At 36.4% G+C, this 26,450-nt stretch overlaps 1 protein-coding gene across 1 annotated transcript in view; it reads right to left on the reverse strand.

Annotated features, from left to right (window-relative positions):
- Nucleotides 1–10,044: 10,044 nt before the first annotated feature.
- The window catches only part of TMPRSS11A (transmembrane serine protease 11A), a 35,460-nt gene continuing 19,054 nt past the window's right edge, over nt 10,045–26,450 (reverse strand). The window contains exons 6-10 of the mRNA XM_019631459.1: nt 23,889–23,927; nt 21,725–21,896; nt 15,397–15,656; nt 12,064–12,206; nt 10,045–10,339 (exon numbers count right to left, since the gene is read on the reverse strand). Of these exons, the coding sequence (XP_019487004.1) occupies nt 10,178–10,339; nt 12,064–12,206; nt 15,397–15,656; nt 21,725–21,896; nt 23,889–23,927 (776 nt within the window). The 3' untranslated portion in view covers nt 10,045–10,177. The remainder of the gene's footprint in view (nt 10,340–12,063; nt 12,207–15,396; nt 15,657–21,724; nt 21,897–23,888; nt 23,928–26,450) is intronic.

The following is a 26,450-nucleotide window of genomic DNA, read 5'->3' on the forward strand; positions in this document are numbered from 1 at the left end:
ATCATGAAAGATAGCAGATGATATGGTAAAAGTAATTATAACACTCAAGTTAGAGGTAATGCCTTATATGTTGACTTGGATATATGGTAATATTTTTAAAGTAGTCATTTTTGAAAAATGTATCGATCGCTATGCAATGCTATATTTAAGGAGACTTAGAGCCCATTAAATTATGAGTATTAAATTATGGGTATGGATTTCCATGGTGAGTGTTCTTTTTAATACCCTGTTTGGAACCACCATTGGTGTCCTGCAAGAGCACAAGCCAGGTCTAAAACAAAGAGAGGTTTGCTGGAAAGGAAGAACAAGTGGAAGTGTTGTGGGAGATAAAATTATGAGAGTATTGGCATAAAAACTGTTTTTCACTTTTGTTTTTAGATGCTTTAAAATAAACAACCTTTGTATGTTTAAAACACAATGATTAGATCATTATGTAGAATACCTCTCCCCAGGGGGGAAGGACCTAGGAATATTTACTAAGGCTGTGTTGCTCTAGGGATGTTTGTGTGTTTGGGGAATAAAATATTGATAATTAAGAAATTAGCAAGAAAACATAAACAAATGGTAGAAAGGTGACACAAGTTATACCAAATATAAAAATTATGCCAATATACATGAATGTATAACAGATGTAGTTAAAAAGCAAAGGCTCTTCTGATAGCTTTGAAGAGAAAATCCAGTTATCACGGACCTCTACATTATCATACAAATGACTGAAACAGAAAGAAAGTTAAAGAGAAGAAGAACAAAGATAACAGGCAAATGTGGAGATGGTAAGGGTAGAGATCCAAAGCAACAACCAGGATAAAGAAGGTAATCTGTATTGATAAAAAGTACACAAATACACAATTTTAGAAATGAGAACAGTTATGTAATAACAAATGTAGAAGAGATAAGAAATAATATGTGAAACCACTAAAAAAGTCTCAAGAAAATAAATTTCTGAAAAAAAAGCAAATTATTAAAATTGATTCAAGAACTAGGAAATTTGAACAGAAAAATAACCATGGAAGAAATGGAAAATATATTTTAAATTTTTCCTAAAAGCATCTGGACTCATAGTATTTCCAGAAGCAGTTATTTTCTGTGCTAGCTTAACTGTCCCCAAGTATGTAACATGCTGAAATCTTTTCAGTGAATTGTGTAATGCTGACTGTATCTTGGTTAGTAAAAACTTTGATAGAACACTAAGAAATATATCAATCTAGCCCTGAGGAATTATTACTTATATTTGAATAAATAAATCCCTGACTTTATCTTTTCTAGAATAAGCTACAAAGTAGGGTTGCCTATGTAGACTACAAATCAAACCCTTGTAATTTAATGTTTGCCTTTATGATCTTCACTTTGAGGCTGGTATTTGAAAATGCTGTTTTTGTTTTACTTGTAATATGCATAGAATGTCCTACTAGATCTTTAGACATATAGACCTTTCATTGAACTTGGGTTTTTCCTACGTTGGCCATGAGGATTGTCAAAGTAAATTTCTTAATTTTGTTTTCTTGGATTTGCTGTTATTTTGAATAGGTTCATTTTCCCATTTCTTTTTTAGGTGTTTATTGCTAAATTCAAGACAGTCTACTTATTTTTTACCCAGCTTTACTGAGATATAATTGACATGTAATATTGTGTAAGTTTAACATGTATAATGTGATGATTTGATACACATATACGAGTATATTGCACAGTGTTCCACAATAAGGTTAGTTAATGCATCCTTCACAGTATATAATTACAATTTTATTGTTATTGTTATGAGAACATTAAAGCTCTGCTCTCTGGTTGCAACCTTCAAGTACATAATGCAGTATTATTAACTATAGTCATGTTGTATATTAGATCCTGGAACTTACTTATCTTATAACTGAAAGTTTATACCCTTTAATCAACATCTCCCCATTCCTCCCACCCCCATCCCTGGCAGTCTACTGTACTGCATAGTGGCTATAAATAATAATGTATTGTAACAGTAACTATGTGAGGTAATGAATGTGTTAATTAACTTAATGTGGTAACCATTTCACAATGTATATGTATTATCAAATCATCATACTGTATACTTTAAATATATACAATTTTATTTGTCAATTATATATCAATAAAGCTAGGAAAATGTTAATAGCATTTAATACATCTTCACAGAAACATCCAGAATAATGTTTGACCATTTACATTTACCTCTATGTTATACTGCCCACCATCTAGCAAATATATGATTTTGTAGTGTAATCTCTTACAGATATTTTAAAAGATTACTTGAACCTATAATTAATAATCTAATTGGTTCAAATGGTCATCAATGGCCAGGTTTTATATTGGTGTTTTACTCTTTTACCAAACTGTGAAATATGTGACCGTAGCAAGGCACTTGAACAAGGTCTGAGGTCATTTGAAACCATGAAAATGTATCATAACACCCTCTGATGTAATATAATAATTTTCACTGTTAGAAGAACATGTACTCACATTGTTGTGGGGTTTTTGTTTTTTTTTAATATTGGTGCATTTCCACTGATTCATCCTTAATTGTCTTCCAAGGTGTTTGAACAGGAACATTTAATACTGTGATAGTTGTCGAGGATTAGGGATAGTCTGTAGTCATGGAACAGGGAGAAACTATCCAGCTCACCTTGGAATCCAGTCTCTGTTTTTTGTGTTATTTGTCCTGTGCTATAATCTGTTGATTTGATTTTTTTTCCAGAGGTATCAAAATGAAAAGGAAATGAGAAATTTGGATCAAATAGGAGATGGTGTGTACAGAGTATGTTCATGGCCCAGTGAAAGGCAAAGTGAGGGCTTGCATGTTTTTAGAGTGGTTTTCATGAAAAGCCAGGAGTAATGTTTGTGCTTTGTACGAGGAATGGGGTGCCTTGCCTCAGGCATAGAGGGGGAGAGGAAACAGAAGTCTAGTCAGCTGTGAGCATGAGTCCTGACCTAGAGGGGGCTCCTCAATGCTCCATCCTATTTCCTAGCTATCTGTCTAGACTCCTGGGAAAGCTGGAGGAGCTTTGAGTGTTGGAGGCACCAGTAAAGCCTTGTGCTGGACCACCAGGGTGTGGTATATGATGGAGTCTGATCGCATTACCGCTTTTAGTACAGTTTCAGGAAGAACACTGATAGGCACCCTGAATGCTCTCTTCATCTAGGCCAGCGGTTCTCAATCTTCCTAATGCCACAACCCCTTAATACAGTTCCTCATGTTGTGGTGACCCCCAACCATAAAATTATTTTTGTTGCTACTCTATAACTGTAATTTTGCTACTGTTATGAATTGTAATGTAAATATCTTTTTGTTTTCCGATGGTCTTAGGCAACCCCAGTGAAAGGGTCATTCGACCCCCAAAGGGGTCGTGACCCACAGATTGAGAACTGCTGACTAGGCCATGATTCCTACAAGATCACTGACAACACTTTTATAAGAGGGAAACTTCAAGGTTCATCAAAAACTTTTAAGGTTTCCCAGTGACTCATTTCATACTTTTCTAAAACACACACACACACACACACACACACAGACCTTTATGTGGAAGGTAGGTTTGTCTGGAACCTCAGAGATAACTAGCTGCTATATATAATGACATGGATTACTCCAATTTCCTCACCTAAACTAACCCTACTTTCCATCCCTGATGATGTATCTTTTCTCAGGGATCTCCACTCATACCAACTTCTCCAGAAAAGCATTCCTACAAAGATTAAAAACAAAACAAAATTTTATTTCTTCAATATCAAGCATACTTTGAAGATTTAGAGCTATTTCTTTGAGGCCAACCAGCATCTTGAAATCATGTGCCTTGACACCCATGGCCTGTACTACCACAATTAACGCCACCATTTCTTCTGGTATGTTGCTTTCACTGGAGTAGACAGTCAAAACTGCCAGACAACTCCTCCATCCTGGAAGCTAGGTTCCAGGCATAGGGAAAAGAAGCTTTTCCTGGGGAAATCTACTGTTTTGAAATCATCTAGCCTCAGGTTCCAACTAAAGCAGATGGTTCCTCAAAGAGTAGCAGGAGAATTCCTGTGGATAATAATGCCTAGCTGAATGCCAGAAACTCCTGAGGTGGCCCTGGCAGGTCCAGCGTGCAGCTTAGGCTATGAGGGCAGTGACCACATAACTCAGTCAGGGAGGTGCTCAGCCTAGTGCTTTTCTGTACTATGAGGCTTCCCTGGTTGATCATTATAGCCCATGCAAAATATTCAGCAGATTTGTTTTTTTTGTGTGTTTTTTTCAAAATATTTACAGGAATTTCCAGTGACCTGGCATGCTATTGTACATAACACCATCTAGTATGCCTAAACTCAGAATACCTATTTTAAGACTAAGAACAGATTAGGGTAATCTGAGGAACTGTTTGTTTTCTTTTCTTTTTCTGACTCCTGAAACCTGTGTTCTATCTCTGATGTTCCCCACTCACATTGATATAACACTCCCCTGGGGGGCTCCAATACTCTCCTGAAGTTGTTAGTCCCCACACTGGCTCTTTATTCACACCATCACCATCAATTTCCACAGAATGTTAAGCTACGTAATATTCTGCTATTTATTTAAGAAAAATACTTTTAGTTCTGTTTTCTGCCTATACCCATTGATAAAAAGAGTTTCAGCTTGGTAATTAGGAAACTCCTATTTCTGCCAACAACAGAATTCAGCCACAGAAGGACTCTTCAGCTACAGAATTCCCTATATTAAGTGCTTGTACTCCTTCATCCAGAGCTCAACATTCCTCTATATTACACTGCTTCTCTGAAGCTCTAGTAGCTTTAAAAAAAAATTATGTTTACAACAATTTTAGTTTCACAGCAAAACTGAGTACAAAGTACAGAGAGCTCCCATACACCCCTGCCCCCCACCACACATAGGCTCCCCAGCTATCAGCATCCCTCAGCAGAGGGGTGCATGTGTTGCAGTCAATGGATTTACAAGTACACTGACACATCATTATCACCCACCGTCCAAAGTTTACATTAGGAGTCACTGTCGGTGTTGACATTCTGTGGGTTTGGACAACCATAGAGTATCACACTGAGTAGTTTTACTATCTAAATTCCTCTGTACTCTACCTAGTCACCCTCTCTCCCCCCGAATCCCTGATAACCACTGATCTTAACGTCTCTTTAGTTTTGCCTTTTCCAGGATGTCATGTAGTTGGAATCATATAGTATGAAGCCCTTTTAGATTGACTTCTTTTACTTAGTATTATGTATTTAAGTCACTCTGTGCTGGGGTCTAGAGGTCTGTTAGGCCCCTTTGAGGGGATGACAATTATTAATATTAATCTGCTCACTCTCAGCTTCAATTGCCCCATTCATCGACAAACCTCTTTTCTTCCTCAGCTCTCCCTGTGCCAGTTAACCAAGACCCCACTTTAGCTTATACCTACACATCCCAACAACCGTAACCTAAGACAGAAAACCCAAGTCTGTGAAGAGGTTCCTAGCTAACTCCTCTTTTTGTCTGCTGAGAAGTGTACAATCTAGAAGAAGATGTTGTTATAACTCTCCTCCCACCTTAGAAATGTAACAAGCACATTTGGGTCTTTCAAGGGAGAAACCTGAGAGAGTACCTTTAACTCTTCCATCCTTAGTTTTACAAATACTATTTTTATAATATTACTCTATTAAAATCTGACTCATTTTACCATTAGTTTGTCTAAGAACTAGGTTCTAAATTTCCAAACTTTCCTTTGAACTTCTTCTCTTTCAGACTTGCCTTGTTTCTATGTAAGTCGATTTATATCTCGATTCTCCTCCCTACTGGCTAAAATCTGCAGGTTAACAATCTGTAAAGTGGCTTTTGGTTTAGTTTCTCTCCACAGCATGATCTCAGCAATTCCAACTTTAGCTCAAATACCACACAGTTCACAACAGGTGCTTTTTCAGTCACTGAGCCTAAAACGTAGCATCTTTATCCACGCTTGGATGTTCCAGGCCCATCCTTATATGTGGAGACTTTTAACACTCTCACGGCTTCTCAGTCCTTTATTAGCCTGTGAGCCCCAGATCATTTCTAGTAGTATATTTTTGGATTTCAGGGTGCCACTTAGGATTTTTTCCCTTTTATTTAATTTAGTGACTTCTGGTTTGGGAGGAGTCCCCTGACCATGGAAAACAGCAAAATAGTTTTTAAAAGTTAATTTGCCAGTTAAATCTTGGTTACTAATGGAAATGAAAACACATCTTATATGGATAATTAAATTTGATGAACCAAATACCATTTTTTCCCTGAAATTCAAATTCCTTTATTTCTGTGAGCTTTTAAAAAGTAGATAATGTATATGATTTTTAGTGTTATCTCTATTGTCTCCCATTCGGCAAATTCAGTAAGAAAGGGCTTCAATCAGAAGAATATAATTAAGCATATCTAACGTGGCCATTGGAAATACTCAGATTTTTGAAGTCCATGGGAGAAAGAGGAAGACAGGATAGTCTTGGTAGATGATATAAAAACAAAGTAATAGAGGGAATGGGAGGTTTGCTTTTTGGCCTTATTTCCAACTATCCCTATGCATTTGGGATGTGCTTATTTAAGGGAATATGGGGAAGAGTTTCTGAGTTAGAGGCTCTGGAAGGTCACCATCATGCATGAAGGGCCTGCCTTACTGTAGCTTGGTTACTTCTGGTGTAGGCAGAGGGCAGGAGGTCTTTAGGAACATTCAAGGATATGCAAAGCACGGGCAGTATGGGTCGGAAAGCAGTGTAAAGGGAAGTGACATAGGGGAAGCAGTTAACAACTGAGAACTAAGGTTTGTTTCCTTCTTAGGAATTATAATTAGCCTCTGTTAATTTATCCTCTCACTACACGCAGTATATACAGAATACTGTCTTACATAACGAGGGAGATACAAAAATGAATAAAGCAGTCTTTAGCCTTATGGAACTTAAAATATTTTTAGAGGTAATGCACGAACATAAACATGGTAATACAGGGTAAAGTATGATAAATGCTTTAGAGGAGGAACAAAAAAATTCAAAAAGGTTTTGGATAGAGAGCAATTTTGTCTGGGATAATAGATAATTGTAGAGTGAAGAGAACATTGCGTGACCAGAGGAAAGAATGTATTCAGGAAATAGATAGTAACGTATTGCTTATATACTTAGGAGCCCTGATTATAAGCAAAACAAAAACTCTATTGGTTGTTGGAAGATTGTAAAGGTCCTTAAAAGCTATGGTGACATGGATTTAGACTCTGTCAGGCAGAAGATTTGAGAGCATGGAAATAACATTATTGAGTAGTACCACATTTAGGCGCAATTTGCTAAATGGATAAAGTAGGAAGATGGAAGAATTGTGGAGTAGGTGAGATAATAACAATATGGCATTAATAAGAATGGGTGTGTATTCCAGAATGTATTATAGACATTGCAGGTCATGACCTGTTATATTGTGACATCAGTTTTGTTGACTTTGCAAGCATTTTTAAAAAATGAAATAGTACAGAATAGAAAATATTGGATTTTATTGCATTTAATAAGGTATTGTTTTGTGAAACTTCTGTTTCAATTTTTAACATATATGTATTTTGTTATGTATTTCTGGAGCTGTAATGTAAAAAAAATAAAATATGTTTTTGTGATGTGGTCAAGATAGAGAAACTCGACTAAAGGGTATATTTATAAAAACCTGTCTTCATGGTAATGATTAATGGTGCTCTCTGAGTATACTCTAGTCATGGCAGAGGTGTGAGAAAAATCTTCCAAGTGCATTGTGTGTGGGGAGATCAGTCTGTATTTGAATTAGCCACTGACTGAAATATAAGTCATTTATCCTGCTGTTTCTTTTAGGAACATCATAGTGAATGTTTGGTTTGATCAGGAGACTATAGTTTTTGAATACTCAATGTCAAATTTGAGGTATCTCTTGCATTTCTGCAAAAGATCAAAATGCTTTCAGAACAGTAGCTCTCAACAGGGGACAAGTTTACCCCTTAGGGGACATTTGCTAATATCTGGTGATATTTTTGCTTATCACAGTTTGGGGGGAAGGAGTGTATTACAGGCATCCATAGGCAGAGGTGAGGATGCTGCTAAATATTCTACAACGTACAGGACAGCCTTTCACAACAATCATCCAGGCCAAAAAGTCAAAACCACCAAGGTTGAGAAATCCTGCTTCAGAGTGATCCAAACAAGTTATTTAAAAGAAATGAACTTAACCTCAGCTGAAAGAAAGATTCATGCTTTGGCCCAACACAGATTCAGTGATATTATTTATAGAATGCTCCGACCACCAACTTTATTATTAAAATGATTTATCAATATGTGCTTACATGTGACCCAGAATGAAATGCTGCACCAAACAGTTTAGAAATACAAAGTTTATAACTCTGAGATAATCTCTTAAGTATTAACATTAAAAGTCAGAATTATATACCACCAAAATATAGAATAATTTATATGCCTGTGTATATTTTTATATATGAAGAAGCAACTCTGTCTTGAAGTGAATTCAGAGACTTGGCAGCCAGCTGCCTGAGTGAATCTCACCATTTAAAATTCTTCTCTTAAGGGTATCCTAATTTAAAACAGATTCAATAGCACTTGCTGAAATTTGTATAGATCTGATGACTCAATAAATATAGGCACCCATCTTTGTATCTTTGGCAAGGAAACGGACATGTGAAATTGGTACCTGGGTTCTCAGCCCCATGGAGACACAATCTACCCAGAGCTTTACCAAGTCATTTATGCTTCCTGGCTTCAGCTCTCTAGACCATAAGTGTCTTGGCCTGCATGACTTGGACAGTCTTTCCTAAATTTTAAAATTCTATGAGCTTAAGTTATGGATCAATTTCTTTTGGTGTGTAAATTTGTGAATCTCCCTTTCATTATTTTGGGAGTATTTTCATACCTTCTCAATAACACGTGGGGAGGGATATTATAAAGTAACTCAGATTTACAATAATTTGGCTTATATTTCAACTACATGAGTAAATGATATCCCACCCACAAACCTGAAGTTTAGCAGGTATTGTCATGCAGAGTAACAACTTCCAGGAAGCCTTCATTCAATTGTACCATGGAATACATGAGCTTGGCTTTCCTAATATATTCACTTTGCTCAAGGGGTACGTTTGCTCTTTCAGATTCCTTTGTTCATGTGTTCAGCGTGGTAGGTCTTCAAAATTCATATTTATTTTAAAAACATTGTTTTTTAAAACTAGAGTTTCATGGTTATAATAGGCTACTGCCACAAGCCTTAGGGGATATTCAGCTGCAGCAATACAAAGGAATAAACTTTCTATGTCAAAAGACAATACTCTTTGATTATTCAGTAGATTAATAAATTCTCATTTTTTTTTCTGGGCATTTAACCTTCCAATAATAATGTACAAAGCTACCCTCTGGTGGTGCAAACATGTAAATGCATCTATAAAATGTCAATTTTTTGTGGCATTGTTTAGGACTGTTTAAGAAGTTATCATTACCTTCCCAAAAAATTTATAACAAAAATATGCTTTTGATTAGCAGATTACTATATATATACTCGTTCATTAACTAGGCTTTCTCTGGGTCTATCTGTAAGATAGGTACGTGTGTGTGTGTGTTAAAAAATCACCAAAAAATAAGGGAGGGCTCACCACAGAAAAAAGTTAGCTCTCTGGCTTAATTTATCACCATACTTTGTTTCCTAATAAATCTTTCTTTTACAACAATCCCTCCAATGGGTTTATAAATAGGACATTCATTTCTTATGGTGGAAATCCTTTTGGAAAATCTTGAAGAATAGGGAAATAGGTAAAACCATATTTGTGAACTCTGGAGAATGATAGGAACTTCTATGATGGTTTTCTGAACTCTTAGAGAGTTTAAAGTTTTTCTCAATGAAAGGAACACCTCTGACAAAAACATTCTAAAAATCTCATGGATTATCCTCAAAGAATTGCATTGCTCCTCTTTTATACTCTAGTTTGCATGATTTAAACAGTTGAGTATTTCTGCTGTATTATTCAAGCCAAGCTAAACTGACCCACTGCTTTACAAATTTAAATCCCTTATAAATTGGATATGGGTTATTAGTCAATTAACGTAATTCTAAAATAAATCATGTTATATGTCTTTTGTTATTAGGTCCAATTATTTAATCTTGCTTCATTAAACTATATCCACTGAATAATTGGATTCTCATACACGTATGGCCTGCATACAGCTCTCTATGTTTAGCTTTTATAGTGAATTAGAGGCCCGTTTTTGAAGCAATCCAGTTTCGGTAAACAGCCACCTTTGTGTAGACTCCAGGTTTGTTCTTTTGACCACAGTTATCTCCCCAGCTCACAATTCCAATGAGATACCAGGTATCTTTAAGATCCTTTATGACTAAAGGTCCCCCAGAATCACCCTGAAAAAAAAAGTTTAAAAAGAGAAATAAAATTAGCTAAATATAAAGCTTATTACTTAAAATATTCTGATGAAACATATTTTATTTTTAGACATTTATATGGATTATCAGTTATAGGATAATTAATTCAAACTGTTGATTTCAAGTTATGAAAGCCTTAAAGTGCAATTCCACATTTTAATTTTTTATTTTTTAGCTTTATTGATGTATAATTGAGAAATAAAATTGCATTTATTTAAATTATACAACATGATGATTTGACATACTGTACTTTGTGAAATGACTACCACCATCAGATTAATTAACATATTCATCCCTCACATAGTTACCGTGTATGGTGTGTGTGTGTGTGTGTGTGTGTGTGTGTGTGTGTGTGTGTGTGTGTGTGTGCTGAGAATCCTAAGGTCTACTATTAGCAAATTTCAAGTATACAACACAGAAAATCAAGCTGATGTTGGTTTTCTTCAGACTCTAAGTAGGATGCTTGGAATTCCATTTTCTCAGACAGATTACAACACCATGTATCCCAGTTACAGTTACTATATTCCTGTCTTGTTCTCCTGTGCCTGAGTCCCTCGATAACTTCCCCACTTTTTCTACAACTCCAGCTTTGTCTTATGACTCACTTGCACAGTTGTGGGGTAGGAATCTTGCCTCTGTGCCCCAATCCAGTGAAGTCTCTTCATGACCACCATCCCTTCTTGAGGCTCGTCACTAATCTCACCATTTGCCTAGATCCGCACGCATACCATGTCTTCTCCTAGACTCCTGTTGCCACCTTTCACTTGTTTGTCATGGGAAGGACCTCTCCTTGGATTCCCTGAATTCTCGCTGTCTTCCTCCACGTTCTTGACAACTGAGGCTAGATGTGTGTCAGATCCTGCTCTTGTCCAGCCTACCGTGCTATGTGTATTTTCTGACAGGTTGCCCATGGTGTGTCATTTATGGGACTCTGGGCTTGCTGCCACCATTCCCATCATTTCACCATGTAGAATCACCTCCTTGAAGTTTTCAGGGACCTCACATTATAAAGCAAGTGTCTCTGTGGAGAAGTACACTTTTATACCTTTGTCAGAAAATATACATGCAGGACAGGTATTGGACGACAGAGAGTACTAGATATTCACAACATGGGCTAATCAACCGTCTCAGCATTAATTGCTTCTAACCTCTCATCTTCCTTGTTTTGAGATCCAACAGGTTACCCTGGTTTCCCTCAAATACTAACTGTAATTTCACACCTTCAGAATTGTGTCTATGCTCTTTTCTATTATTTCCTTATTCCGTAACTGGGTAAGTGCTGTTTGTCCTTCAGGCCTCATTTACATATGATCTCTCTGATATTTGCTCTAAATAGTTCCCTTCTAGCTAAAAATATTTACTCTTCATTATATCATTTATAACATCACATCATAGTTCATTGTTCATGATTGTTTCTTTTCTAGATGTGAGCCCTAAGGAAAGGGAGTTTTATAACCCTTTGGACTTCTGTTATTAAGATAAGTTAACTATATTGGTTTGTTTGGTAGCATCAAAGAAACTCTTTGCTTATTTCATTTTGCTTAAAAATCATTAAAAATATGCTTATGTTGTGAAATTTGCATTTAGAAATTTTTGAACTGACAAGATGTTTTTATTTTGTACTAATATAAAGAACACAGACTATTTCTTAAGCCAGATAAACACGTTTTGAGTTAATATCAAAATAATCTCTCTCCACCTACCCTGCAGGCATCATAAATGCCTTCTAGATATCCAGCACAAAACATTCCAAATTTTATATCACTGCCATACACATGTGGTTGCTTGCACACATTATCACTTATGAGCTTGAGTCTGGCTTCTCGAAGATCGTTTTGAGATTCACCTTCAGGAAAAACAAAGTAATTTCAGTGTTTACAATCAGCATCTTTAACTAGAATAAAGTGAGCAGACTGTTTTCTAAACTTTGTCAGTACAGAATGAGGTAAATGTAAGCAGTTTCCAGAGGAAAAAAAAATCTGTTTAAAATCTGGCATATTTAAATAATTTTTATCCTTATCGCATTTTTATAACTGCTTATATTAACAAGCAAAACATTTTGTTTTCATTTCTGGAAAACCTTTGTATTTTTATTTTTAAAAACAATCAGTTTATGAATTTAGAAAGACCTTTTTTTAAAAATACAGTTTGTATTTGTGGACTCTAGATTGTTTCCAGAAACTTTGCAGGTCTAGTATTCCCTTGGCTTGATAAAATAATACAATACTATGTACATTTATTTTACCCTTTACATTTTATGAAGTATTTTCGCACATAAAATGACATTTAAAGGCAATAATTTCATTTTTTATGTATTATAGTTTTGGGACTCCAGATTATAAACTAGATCCTGAGTTGTAGAAACCAATATTATGGCAGGAAGACAACTGCCTATGGTGGAAACTAACAATGTCACAAGCATTCACGGATTATTTATATCAAACATACACTCATTGGGAAACTGGCACTATAGTAGAAAGAATACTGTGATGATCCCTAGGATTTCTTACTGATCTCCTCTCCCCACCCCCAGTATGGGTAGGCTCCGTGAATATAATGGATGTCATTCTTATAATTAAAATATGTTATTAGGCACAGGTAAGGGAATTTTGCAGGTGTAATAAGATGCAATTGATTTGACACTGAGTTCAAAAGGGAGATTATCCAAGGTGGGCCTGACCTAAGCAGGTGACCCCTTTTAGAAAGGGCTTAAGCCTTCCCTGAGTTCAGAGACTTTTTCCTAACGGCACTGAAGAAGCAAGCTGTAGTGAGTTCTAGAGCAGCAAGAAACTGAATTCCACCAACAACCAGTGAGCTGGGGAAAGAACCCGCAGATGAGACCACAGATGAGCCGCAGATGAGACCACAACCCCAGTTGATATCATGATTGCTGTTTTTAAATAAATCCTGGAAATCCCCAACTGTTTCTCAACTATTGTGAGAATGTTTAATGACATTTCTCACAAAATACTGATTTTTTTTCAGTTAGCTTTTTCATTAATTTTCTTGCTTTCCATCTTATTCATTTTTTACTCTTTATTATGTCCTTCTTTCTGCTTGTTTTAAGTTGATTGTGCTATTTTCTAGTTTCTTAAGGTGGAAACTTAGATTATTGATTTGAGACCCTTTCTAATGTACACATTTGCTATACATTTCCATTTCTGCACTGTTTTAGTTGCATCCTGCATATATTGATTGGTCGTTGTTTTCATTTTCATTCATGTGTACTTAAAATTTTCTTTAAGGCTTCCTCTTTGACCTATGGATTATTTAGAAGTGGTTGTTTAATTTCTAAGCATTCGAAGACTTCCGTGTTATCTTTTTGTTACTGGTATCTAGTTTTATTCTTTTATGACTGTAGAGCACACTGTCTTTGATTTCAATTCTTTTAAATTTGTTTGGGATTGTTTTATAGACCTAGATATGGTCTGTGTTGGTGAATCTTCGACGTGTGCTTAAAAAATGTGGGTATTCTGTTGTTCAGGATACTGTACTCTCCATAACTGTTGGTTGTAGTCTGTTGCTGGTCACAGGGTATCATGGCAGACACATTTCTGGACCAGCCTCAAACTCCAGGCCAGAACTATTTCTTCCCACCAAGCCAAAGGGAACCTGAGATGCCCCTCTCATCATCATAAAGCAGATAATGCCAACTTTGTCTGAGGAGAAAACACATCAGAGAGAGTGCAGGCAAAGAAACCACATGGGACATTTGGAGAAAATGTACAGACCATCAAGCCTATTCCCGGCCACATTAGTGAAAGATATTCCTAAGTTCCTTAGTGGAGATGGAGAACTAAGGGTTTATTCCTTAGTGTTTATTGTACCTAAGCAAATTGTATAGAACTCTGTGAATGGATCTGGTCCTTCTCAGAAAACCCTTTCTTCTCAAGCCGTAGTTAAAGAAACCCTCTTTCTGTTGTATGAGTATCTGGATGTGCTTGGGCCAGATTTTAGAATCCAGAGTGTGTCTGGCTAAGTATGCCCCAAAAAACAATAAAAAATAAAATTGTTCTTACTTTTTAGGAGATTACGCTAATATATCAATTAAATCACCTTAGAGAGCGCAATGGGAGCTCTGTTATCAGAGATGATTTATCTTTATATAATATTCTTATCTCTGATTACTCTCAAATTAGCCTCTTTAGTTCTGAAGTAGATTTTGCTGCAAATGGAGATTGTAGCTGAGCACAGGAAAAATTTGTGAGGTGATTGAAGAAAGTGAAAATGATAGAGCAAACTACAGGAGGGAGGAGAAGAAAAGGATAGAGGAGGCTCACAGAGATGGAGCTCAAAGTGAGGGGTTCTTGGAGTGAAGGTGGGCATAAAGACTACAACATATCTGATGTACACCTGGCACTGCATAAAGAATGGCACATAGAAATAGATTTTAGTGTTGCTGAAGAAACACTCGCTTCTTTTATGTCTTCCTTGTAGCCCACCCTTTTGGAACTGCTTCTCTTTCATTCAGTGTGCTTCTGACCAGGCTGTGAATCACATACCTGCCTTTCTTGGTATAGGCATAGATGGGAATATTTGAGTTAGCCAGTCAATTCAAGTACCCCTGGACACAAGCTGGGCCAAAAGAGACCTTTTCAGGGATCAATGTAGATTCCAACAAAGAGAGGGATATGTTCTTCCCTTGGCATCTGCTAGTCAAAGATGACGTCAATCCTGAGCTGCTACTATATGGAGCTAGAATCCTTCCATTTAAAGGGGACCTAGGGGTAAACAAAGCCAGGAAGTGGAAAGATTCAGAGATTTAGAGCTTGATGACATCATAAGAACTGAATTCAGCTGTGTCTGAAGCCAAACTCAGCTCATCTCTTGATTTCCAAATTACAAAGGCAAAATTTTCCATTTAATCATTATTCTTTGCTATAGTTAATCTGAGTTGAGCTTCTGTCACTTATGAAACAAAAACCCTAACTAATCCAAGTTGTGTGGAAATGGCTGGCAGGATAATAAGGATGGAGATCAAATCACACTGCCCTAAATAAGGCTTAGGACACTGTGATAGTTTTTGAGATACCCACCACCATAGAAAAGTGCTCCAAATCCTGTGATATAGACAGTTGAATTTGGTCGGAAGGATGCAGAGGCTTCTGGCAAACAAACCCGGCGGATGTCATCAGTAAAGGTGACTCTGGGAGAGAACTGTACAACAGCAATGTCGTACTCTTTTGCTGGCGAGCGATACCTCTCATGGACAATAATTCTTTTGATGTTTCTTTTCATTAACGGAGGGTTGATTGTTGTCCCAAAGCTAACAGTCCACTGATATGGATTTGTATTACTGGAAAAGGTTAGAAATGAACAAGGTATGTGAACTGCACTACAATAATTGTATGTAGGTAGTAAGAGGGAAAATATCATCCTGAAAATACTTGGTTGCAATGATAGCTTTCTTGGACTATTTAAATATAGTGTGCTGCTACTATTTTGAAAGACAAAACATATGCAAACAGCATCTTACAACTAATCCAATTATTAAATTTTAGAACTGTAAAACACATAAAATACTATTCATTTATCTCGTCAGCAAATATTTGTTGAACATATATGTGCTGATCTATATTCCAAGTGCTAGGGACAAAGTGGTGAACAAAACAGATGGGAAAAATAATGAAACAAATGAAGAAATTGATAAATAATTTTAAACAGTGATAAGGACTATGAATAAAATAAAATAGATCAATGAAAAAGCATGCTAGGGTGTAGTTAGGGAAAGCTCTTTTGAGGACAAGACATTTGGGCTAATATACCTGGTTGATGAGGAATCGGCTGTGAGGTGATAGGAAGACAAGTTTCTAGACAAACTTCCCAAAGCCTGAGAGCAGATGGGCGGCAGTTCAGGACACAGGGAGTAATGATGGGGAATGAAGTTACAGAGGTAAGTGGGAACCAGATTTTAGAGTGTCTTGTAAGTCATGAATAAAGTGCTTTGATTTTATTCAAGTGATATGGGAATTCACTGGATGATTTTAAAATGAGAGTAATGCAGTCTCATTTATACTTTTAAAAAATCATGTTGGTTCTTTCTGGAGAATAGATTGTTGGAGGGAAGGGTGGATGAGGTAAAAGCTGTCATAAGTGCTGTGAGAGATAGTATGTGACTTTTAGCTTGTGGGCCTGAGCAACTGGTGGATGGTGTACATATGGGACTGGAAAAATTGTCTAGTAATGAAAGATCATCTAGTAAAGCCTGTGTTTTATACTTTCTCTTATACTTAAGGGAAATAAGGCCTAGAGGAGTTAAACTATTGGGTCATTGGAAAAGTCATGATGTATTTTTCCTATGTTTTATATGCAAAAATATATCATGACTTTTCCGACATCCCAATATTTGCCTAGTATCACAAGTCTACTTGCTTCTCTCTGCTCTTCCTTTTATAGGACATAGTTCGCCATCAAAATCTTTATTAATAGCAAGATAACTGTTCCTTAACTAATTAATTGAACATCATCCATGAGGGATAAGCCAAGAGACAGATACTGCCCACATGGATATTCGTTTCTCAACTAATTTATTTTATAATGGGTAACTAGTCACAGAAAAAAGTACATAAACATATCAATGTGTTATAAATTCAATTTGACAGCTGTTAATTGTGTTGGGATTATTATTATTTTTAAGGCAATTTAAAATTTTGGTTTTATACACAATTTTAATGTGTAAATATACTCTAATTAGAAAAATCAAAATAAAGATTGGATTTATAAACACATTTGTTATATAGTATAAATATATTGACATTTTTGTTTATAAATCAGTCATTTGTGAGTTTCATTGGTGCAAATCTGTTCCTTCAACTTAATCAGACCTAGAGGAAATGGACCTAAATCAAGTATTTTGAACTTGGAAATGCAAAGGACAGACCTAGAATTGTTGTTACTCAAATGGAGTGATCATTCTAACCCTTTCCAACAATGGCCTGACACTATTTAGTACAGCTTGTGTTTATTACATTTGTAGATGACAAACAGGAAAGAAATACCTTACATGAGAGATGCCAAGTGAGAATTATGAATAAACTTTCTAAATTTTTAATTTGGGACAAAATCAATAAGATGTAATTAATAAATATAAATCAGTAATTTAGAACCCCAAATGAATTGTAAAAATTTAAAGTTATAACCCCTGGTCTGGAAACCATCCCTATAAAAATGATTTGGGAATTTTGTTGATTATTAGCTTAAAAAAACCAGTCATGTAATGAGGTTTCTTAAAGTGTTAACTCAATATTAGACTACAATAATATCAAATAATCTCAGAGTAGGAAAGGACATAGGAAGTCATTTAGTCCTCTCACTGATCCAGTGCTTGAAAGATAGGACTTGTCATGAGGAAGACATATTCTTGTGTTTAGCAACACTATCTCCAAGCATGGTCACCTTGGGCAAGTTATTTAACTTTTCTTATTTCCCTCAGTGAAAAAGGACTTCCCAAGCAGGTGGGTGTAAGAATCACATAACACAATTCTTAAGCACTTAAGCAAATGTTTGTAGCATACTGGAGCTTAATATATAGGAAGAATACTCTCAAGTGGCAATTGTCTATGCTTGAACCCTTCTGCAGGTGGGGATATCTTCTTTTCCTTAGAATCCCTTTCTTCACCTTGGAATCTCTTTCATCTTTGAGCAGTTCTGACTGTTGACAAGTTCTTCTTTGATTTCCTAATTCTTATCCATAGAAAAGTGCCTCAGATATATGACTATAGCTGTGTATTTTCTCTACCAGAACTTTCTCAGTATAAAATTTTTGTCTTCTAGGATAGTGTTTCTCAAGCTCTAATGTGCATACAAAGAGCCTGGGGAGCCTATTTAAATGCAGCTCCTGATTCTGATAGGTCTTGAGATTCTTGCATTTCTAACAAATTCCCTGGTGGTGTGAATAGTGCTGGTCTGTGAACCATGCATTGAGTTGCAAGGCTGTATGGATATACTATCACTTTTCTTTACCATCCAAGTCTATGTAAGAGCATTTCATTTTGTCAAGTTCTCTTTAAGTGTATTATCCAGGACAGAATTCACTCTCCCAGGCAGGATCTGACCAACAGAGTCTAACATCTCACTTATTCTGGGTTCTGCATTTCTTTTAATGCAATCTAAATCACAATGTAGTTTTGTGAACAACTGACTCAAGTGGGCTAACTTGCCTCAAAAAATTTCTAGGCAGTTTTCACATGTTAAAACACATAATCTACTTTCTGTACTGATATACTTCGTGTTTTTTCCCCCCAAGTTAGAGCCTTACATTTATACTTGCTAAAATTAATCATTTAGATCTTGCTTATTACTCTAACATAATTAAAGCCCTTTGGAAATTTCTGATTTTTTTACCCACACATTGGTTTTTCCTTTCCAACATATGTCATCAGCTACTTTGTTGGGAATAACTTCCACATCACCTGCCAAGCCTTTAAAATATACTGTCTTGGACGTGGTGCAGAGTTGAGGTCTTTGATGGGCCATAAAAAATATCCTCAGTATTTCTCCAGCAATTCTTTTGTTTGTTTGTTTGTTTGTTTGTTTTCAATCTATTTTTTATACAGCAATTCTTAATCATCAACCTTTGGCTAGAGTTGTTTAGTTACTGAGCTACCTATTACCCTTGCAGTCAAGTTATATTATTTTTTTTTTCCAGAAGACTTCCCATTTTACTTTGTCTTTATGACATTAGTCATACTATTTTGAAAAGTGTGTTTAGTTCTTGGAAGCATGTTTTAAGAGAGGCACTTACAAAATTAGGAACATTCAAAGAAACCAAGATGGTAGGACATCTGGAAGTTGATGCTGTGAAATAAAGTAGTCAAATTTATTTTCACATATAGTTTGGAAATGCTCACTTATTTATAGTGTTTGGGCTAAAAAAGAGAAACTAAGGAACAGCTGTCCTATGGATGAAGAAATAAATTTGATCCCTGTTTTTCCAGATGAAAGGACAAATATCAATGGATGGAGTTATTAGGTTACAGATTTGTTGTGCAATGTTATAAAGATATTTTAAAAAGTAGAATAATCTACCACAAAACTGACTAACATTGGTGCTAGTAAGCTCTCCATTACTTTGAGATATTCAGTTCTAAACTGGCTTCCTACTTAGTGCTTTCTAACATATTGCTCTGTTGAGTTCTCATGTCTTTCGAATTTAAGACTCTAAGTCTCCGTATAGACTCAGACTCATAGGTAGGCAGAATTTGCTATGGTATCAAAAGTCAGAATTTTAGGGCTCAAAAGGAACTTGAATCCATCTATTTCCTAACACACTGGTTTAATAACTTGCCCAAGATTATAGGGAGCAGATCCAGCTCTCCTGCTGTCGATTTTTTGTCCACCAAGTCTTGCTGCTTTACACAGAAACCCAGGAAACCCTTGTTATCACCATGATATTTGGTACTGGAGAAAGGCCATAAAGTAAAACTACGTAGAAAGAAATCCACAATTTCAAATATTAATATTAATAATAAGGTCTGAGTAGTTATTTTGAAAGATAAAACTAAAATTATGCAAAAGTCACTTTATCTTATATTTAATAAAATGTAGGTTGTAATTATGCTCAGAATGAATAAACAATTGTTATTGTTCATTTGAAACAATCATATGGCAGCACAAATGCTATCTTTGGGTTTTTTTTTCTTTTTTTAAAGATTTTATTGGGGAATTGGGGGAGAGGAACAGTGCTGGGGAATCGGGAGAAGGGGAACAGACAAGTTGCTGTTGGTTTGTTCTTCAGTCTAGTTGTGGAGGATGTCGCTTCACTGGCCCAAGTTGGCACCATCATTGTGCTCTTCCCGGGTGAGGCAGATCAGTCGCCAGCTTCTGGACAGCTGCTCACTATGGCAGCTGGCTACACATGGTAGTCCATGGCAACCCACAGCAGCAGGGGTTGCAGACTACACCGTCGCTGGTGACTCATGGAAGCTCCAGTTGAGCTGTTGTTCAGCATCTTAGCTGTGGAGGGCAGTGTCACTGGCCCTCATAGGTGGGATCTGAACCAGGGCCCTCAGGCATCCCAAGCCAGTTTTTAACCAATGCGCCACTTGGCCGGCCCTATCTTTGCTTTTTGCAGCACCATTGTCAAGAGGCACTTGACATACCAGGGGTGCCAAAAAAATGCATACAAGTGGACACTCTGGTCAACGTTGCTCAAACAGTAGTTTGCCTTAATTAAAAGTGTCTAGATGCTGCAACCACTTGTAATTGCAGAAGTCAAATGTGACTTGTATTCATTTTTTGTTATAGGTATATATTGAGTATTACAATTTTAATAGAGGTTTCCTTTCTTAAAATGTGTACACATTGGGCCAGCCGAGTGGCGTGATGGTTAAGAACTGGCTTGGGACGCCAGAGGGCCCCGGTTCGGATCCCACATATGAGGGCCAGTGACACTGCCCTCCACAGCTAAGATGCTGAACAACAGCTCAACCTGGAGCTGGACTGCTGTGAGTCGCCGGCGACGGCATAAGGCTGCAGCCTCTGTGGCAGTGGGTTGCCATGGGCTACCGTGTGTAGCCAGCAGCCGCGGTGAGCGGCCATCCAGAAGCCGGCGACTGATCTGCCTCGCCTGGGAAGAGCGCAATGATGGTTCCAACTTGGGCCAGTGAAGCAACGTCCTCCACAACTAGACTGAAGAACAAACCAACAGCAACTTGTCTGTTCCCCTTCTCCAATTCCGCAGCGCTGTTCCCATCCCCCAATTCCCCAATAAAAATCTTAAAAAAAAAATGTGTACACATTTTTTGGCATCTTCTGTATATTGTATGAAGTTCTGATTGGGTGGCCCAAGGGTGCCTCTTAATCCTTTGTTATTTAAAGGAATCTCTTTTAAAGTACCTGTCCTTATCATCTTGGTAATTTTATCATTTTGCTTGTGAACCCCTCTAATTCCACCAGATCCCCTCATGTCAATGATATATAATTTGATTTGAGCAGTTCTTTATTATCACAATTAACCAACTTCCTACACCCACTGAAGATTTCAATTTCACTTTGTAATTAATTTGATTATTTATGATCAGCATGTGACTGGCCTGAGTGTTTGGCAGAAACAGACACTAGTGTTAAATGGAGAGTATTGTTTGAGAAATGATTTTGTATTAGATGACTTCTGCTTCCTTATACAATTTCTTTATTTAAAACTCTGAGGATGTGGTCAGTGAATACTAGGATAATGACTACTACCTCCACTAACTTTCCAAATAAGTATGTAAGAGTTACATTATTTTAGAAAAAAACCTGAAAGAAGCTTTTCTCATTTTACTAAAATAATATTTGAGGGCATTGATTATTACTCAGAACATAATAAAACTCAGAGTTTTTTTTTTAGCAGTAGTGGAATCCAACTTAAGGTCAATAACTTACCTTTTAAAGCAGTGTGCTGCAGTGACAAGCCATGTATTACTAATCAAAGTGGCTCCACATTGATGTATGTTATTACGCTGAAGGGAAGCTTGCCAAGGCCAAGCAGCCTTGGCCGCAATTTCTCCAGACATTATTCTGTTGACTATTAATGGAACAACTCGTTTACCACAACCTGAAAGAGATGAGATTATTAGGTTACAAGAAATGTCTCTATAATTTTTGATACAAAGAACTCATAGAGTACTGCTATGCAATATTCGCATCTATCATTACATAAACATGTAAAATATTAATATCCTCTATATTTCCTGATATGTTGACATTTTGCTTACTACTTACATTAATAGATGTAGCATATATTGCTGACTGAAGCTATGTTAAACTGCAAAGCGTTGACCTACTACATACAATGTGTGTGTCGTGAAGACTTGCAGTATCAATTATATAGATGTCCTAGGAGGGCCTACTGAGGTTATTGTTTCCCAGTTGCAGGAGATCCAGCAGTGTTACCTTGATGTGTAGTCCTCACCAGAAGAATTAACCAGACAAGTAATTGCCTATTTGTTGGAACTCCTTTGCCTATATATTTTTATGAGTGACGAGTTCCTAAGGTGTGCATGGGTTAAGGTATCATGGCCAGTTTCTCACTGTTCAAGATGGAGGGCTCCATGTTTCCACAGAAACATCATATTCACTATTGGTGGGAATAAATATATATTCTGCTGTGTACAGCAGATCAGAAATTAGGTTGCTGCTTAGGGCTGCTAAGAATTAAGCCTGTTTAGCATATGGTACTAATAAAGAAAATACGGTAGGTTTAATTCTTGTTCCAACTAATTAAGTATCAAAAAATAAAATTCATTTTACTCGTATTGGTTGCATTACAACTGTAGCTAGTTATTTTAGAAATCTCAATTACTCTGCCGTTATTGTAGTCTACTACCATTTTTTCTCATCTGGAGGACTACAACAGCTTCCTAGTTTATCTCCCTGCCTCTAGCCTTGCTCCTCCAACCTATTATCCACGTTGAAAACCAAGTGATCCTTCTGATACGTGTAAAAACCTTAAGGGATTTCTCACTGCCCTCCAAATACAGTCAAAATATTTCAGCATGATACACCTGAAACCTAAATAAATACATAAATAAATAAATAAATAAATAAATTTCAGCATGATTCTGGTCCTTTATCGCTATTAATCACACCCCTTTCCCATACTCCCATCCCCCATTCTATGGTCCAACCACACTTTACAATTACAAGAAATGACCATGTTCTTTTTTTTTCACGAGACATTTTTACACACTACTCCCTCTACCCAGGACACACATCCCACCTGTCACTTGATTTATAGCCTGTCCTCTTTTCTGTCTCAGGGATCACTTCCTGACATGACAAGACAAGGTTAGCTGGCTCTATGATTGACTCTCATAGCAGTGTGGACTTACTCTGTCATAGCATTTATCATACTGTCTTAACATTTCCTGATTTATTTATATCTTCCCCTACATTTTAACTCTTAATTTTAGAAGCAGGATCATGTCTTATTCACAATGGTATTCACTTTATGGCACTTAGTACACATTAAAAAGATATTTGTTGGATGAGTGAATAAGTAAAGATATATAGTGTGGTGTGTTTGTAAGACATAGATGCAAATGGACGAATACCTTTTCTCAAATTCATCACCACTTTTATAAAAGCTTTCAAAATTTAGGACTCAATAATATGAAGTAAGTAAGTGGAGGTGCTGTAAACAATGAAGATGAGATATATTAAACAAATTTTATAGGTCAGTCATAGATAATGGGGTCTATCTCTTCCCCTTTATCACTTTCTCATTTTATTTCTCAGCAGAAAGCACATTTCATAGCATTTAGAAAATTATAAAAGCAAGTTCATTTATTCCAAACCAGAAATACATAATTTCTTCAAATTGTCCCCAAATTTGAACGACCTAAAATGTTTTGTTTTGTTTTTTGAGAAAAGAAAAACATGAAAAAAGATTGGTCTCAGAAAAAAAGTATTTCCATCTATTGCCCAATTGTTATTCTCTCCCAAAGAAAATGTGAGACATGAATGGGAAATTATGAGTTAATATTTGAAGATATTGTCCTTTCTGATGTAGAAATTGAACTTGTTTGTATAAGCTAACTAGACTTACATGCTTGGACAGTTAGCTTCCCTGTTGATGAGCTCATTGCTAAAAAACAAAATAGAACATAGAATGATAATTTGATATTCTCCTGGTTGGCCTCAGTGACCTGAAATTATCAGAGTACTAAGCATATATGGATTCTAGACAGCTGAGCATATACATCAGGAGAATACTGGGTTGTTGGAAAAGTCGACATATTTTTTCTATGTTTTTCATTGCAAAAGTGCGTTATGACATTTCTGACAACCCAATAATAGGATATGTGCAAACTTTTTGTAGAGACTTATAGGCAACTTCTAATTAGGTGGGTAATGCCTCAAGCAGTGGGTGATTAAAACACAAATAGTGGATGATTTAAACTCACAAATAGTTTGTATTAATATGGAACATTAGTTTTTGGTGGGACTGGATAAAACCTCTTTGTATTTTGCCCCAGGAGATAGACAACATGGGGTAAGATGGAGAGAGTAGATGAGAAAGGCTCAAACCCAGCCTCAACCAGAACAGGTCTGCTTTCATCTCTTCTATTTACGATTTCATATAAGCCTTTCTTTGGTCAAAGTGTTTAGGAATGAATAAAACTTTGAAAACTCCCACATAAACTGTATTTAAAATTCTTCTAAAACACAGTTCCTAAATTATCAAAATGTTTTTTTTTCCTGGAGAAAAAACTATTGTGTATTCCTATCCAATATGTGCTGAATATGATGAAAAGCAATTATTGGACAGAAACTAAGATTAAATTCTGTTAATTTCCAACAAAGTTAGGAATCTGATAAAGGAAACACATACATTTAAACTTAAGTTGGTAGAAGCTTGTATGAAGACTGATGATTTTCAAGATAAAATGTCTTACTGAGCAGAATGAGGATTCACTTTTACTAATTTGTACCAGTGTCACGTTTCTCAGACTTGTATTCCCTGTACCTAACTTCCCATTGCACAAAATAAGAATGTTCCTTTCTACTCACCTTCTATAAATCCCATTTGGGAAACTAGTAATGATGAACTCTGCAAAGTGGGGGGTTGGAAAATGTTGAATTCAAGGATACCCTTAAAGGCATTCCCTAATCGTCATATGGTGAAGAATCAATTTCTCAGGACAGATTCTTAATGCTTATGCTATGGAAGGAACTCAATTTTCCATCAAATATATTTTTTAAGGTAGTAAATTTCTTGTTTCATTTAAAAAAAACCTATTTTAATATGCCCCATGTTAGCAATGCACTAAAATGGAAAATAGTATAATGTTAGAACTTCTGATTTAGTGTTAACTTCTGAGCAAGATGCAAATCATCTCTTTCCAGGAATGATACCAGGTTAAGTTTAGTGGTTGTGAGTGTAATTGGATTTTAAGGGTTGAATTTTTAGGGAGAATGGTTACATCTGGAGGTAAACTACCCATACACAAGTAACTAGCTATTGATGATTTCTTATTTTGACAAAATATTTTTTCTTTCTGCATCTAGGAGTGAAAAGAAACATTAACACCCGAGTCTTGAAAGTAACCCTCTAACACACCTCTGAGTTGGGAGTAATGTAATTAGTATTCAGGGCCCTCTCCATGCTGGGCTCAAACATGATGGGAACTGGAGCACATACCCACCGAATTGCCATGGTGTTTGCAATGCAAAGATGTTGATTTCAGCTTTGCTTTGACACATTGCATCCCATGAAGGACCCACACCCACCACACAGTTACTTGTCAAAACAAAAACAGTTTGATAAATTATGGCTAAATCTTGGACTGCAGGGTTACTTGTAGACAGTCTAAAATTTTGTCAGTTTTTCATTCCTTGGTGGTCCCCAAAATTAAGTGTTTCTGGAGAACAATGTTTTTACCTAGAATAACCGCCTTGAGATTTCCACTAAACGGGCCTTTCCTAAGTGCTAGTAAACACTGTTCTTTTTACATTTAGAAATTTGGAACCCTCAAGGTTCTAGCTTTTCCTGCAATCAGTTAATCACTCGCATAAATGCTTTCAGGTTTCTAAGGCATATGCATGATTTACTTGATTTCTAAGTGGTAACAGCCTATATGTTCCATATTATATTTTCTGTTTTCCTATAGATCCTGAGGGCATTTCTATGATTTCAGGAGGAGCAAACATTATCATTGCAATTTTACAGAGGAGAAAATGGGGCAAAGGCATGGGCCAATACTTGGGTGGTCCTGCAATCACTCATTAGAGTTAAAGTTAATCAGGCAACTCACATCAGGTTCTCCAACAGCACATCCTGCATTTTAATCTACTACATCATTAAAATAATCTGCAGCTCTCAAACTGAGCCTGCAAGTAACAAAAAGCCCAGGCAGCCCTTGAGCATTTCGTGTTTTATTTCTGGTTTCAGATAGCTCAGGCTTTTTAATTACTGGCAAGTTAGCAGCTTATTGGAAATTACATGGAACACATCGTGTAATTTATCAGAATTGCCATTATTTCACAACATCGATTCATTTGTTTTCCCATCTAACAAAGAAAGTGGATTAAGCCCTTGACAGGTTCTTCCCTCATGGTTTGGGAGAGGTCCTCAGCTTTATTCCTGGAGTTAGCTGTCTCTTTGTCA

Source organism: Hipposideros armiger, unplaced genomic scaffold (assembly GCF_001890085.2).
Source record: "Hipposideros armiger isolate ML-2016 unplaced genomic scaffold, ASM189008v1 scaffold_1001, whole genome shotgun sequence".
NCBI classification, from domain to species: Eukaryota; Metazoa; Chordata; class Mammalia; order Chiroptera; family Hipposideridae; genus Hipposideros; species Hipposideros armiger.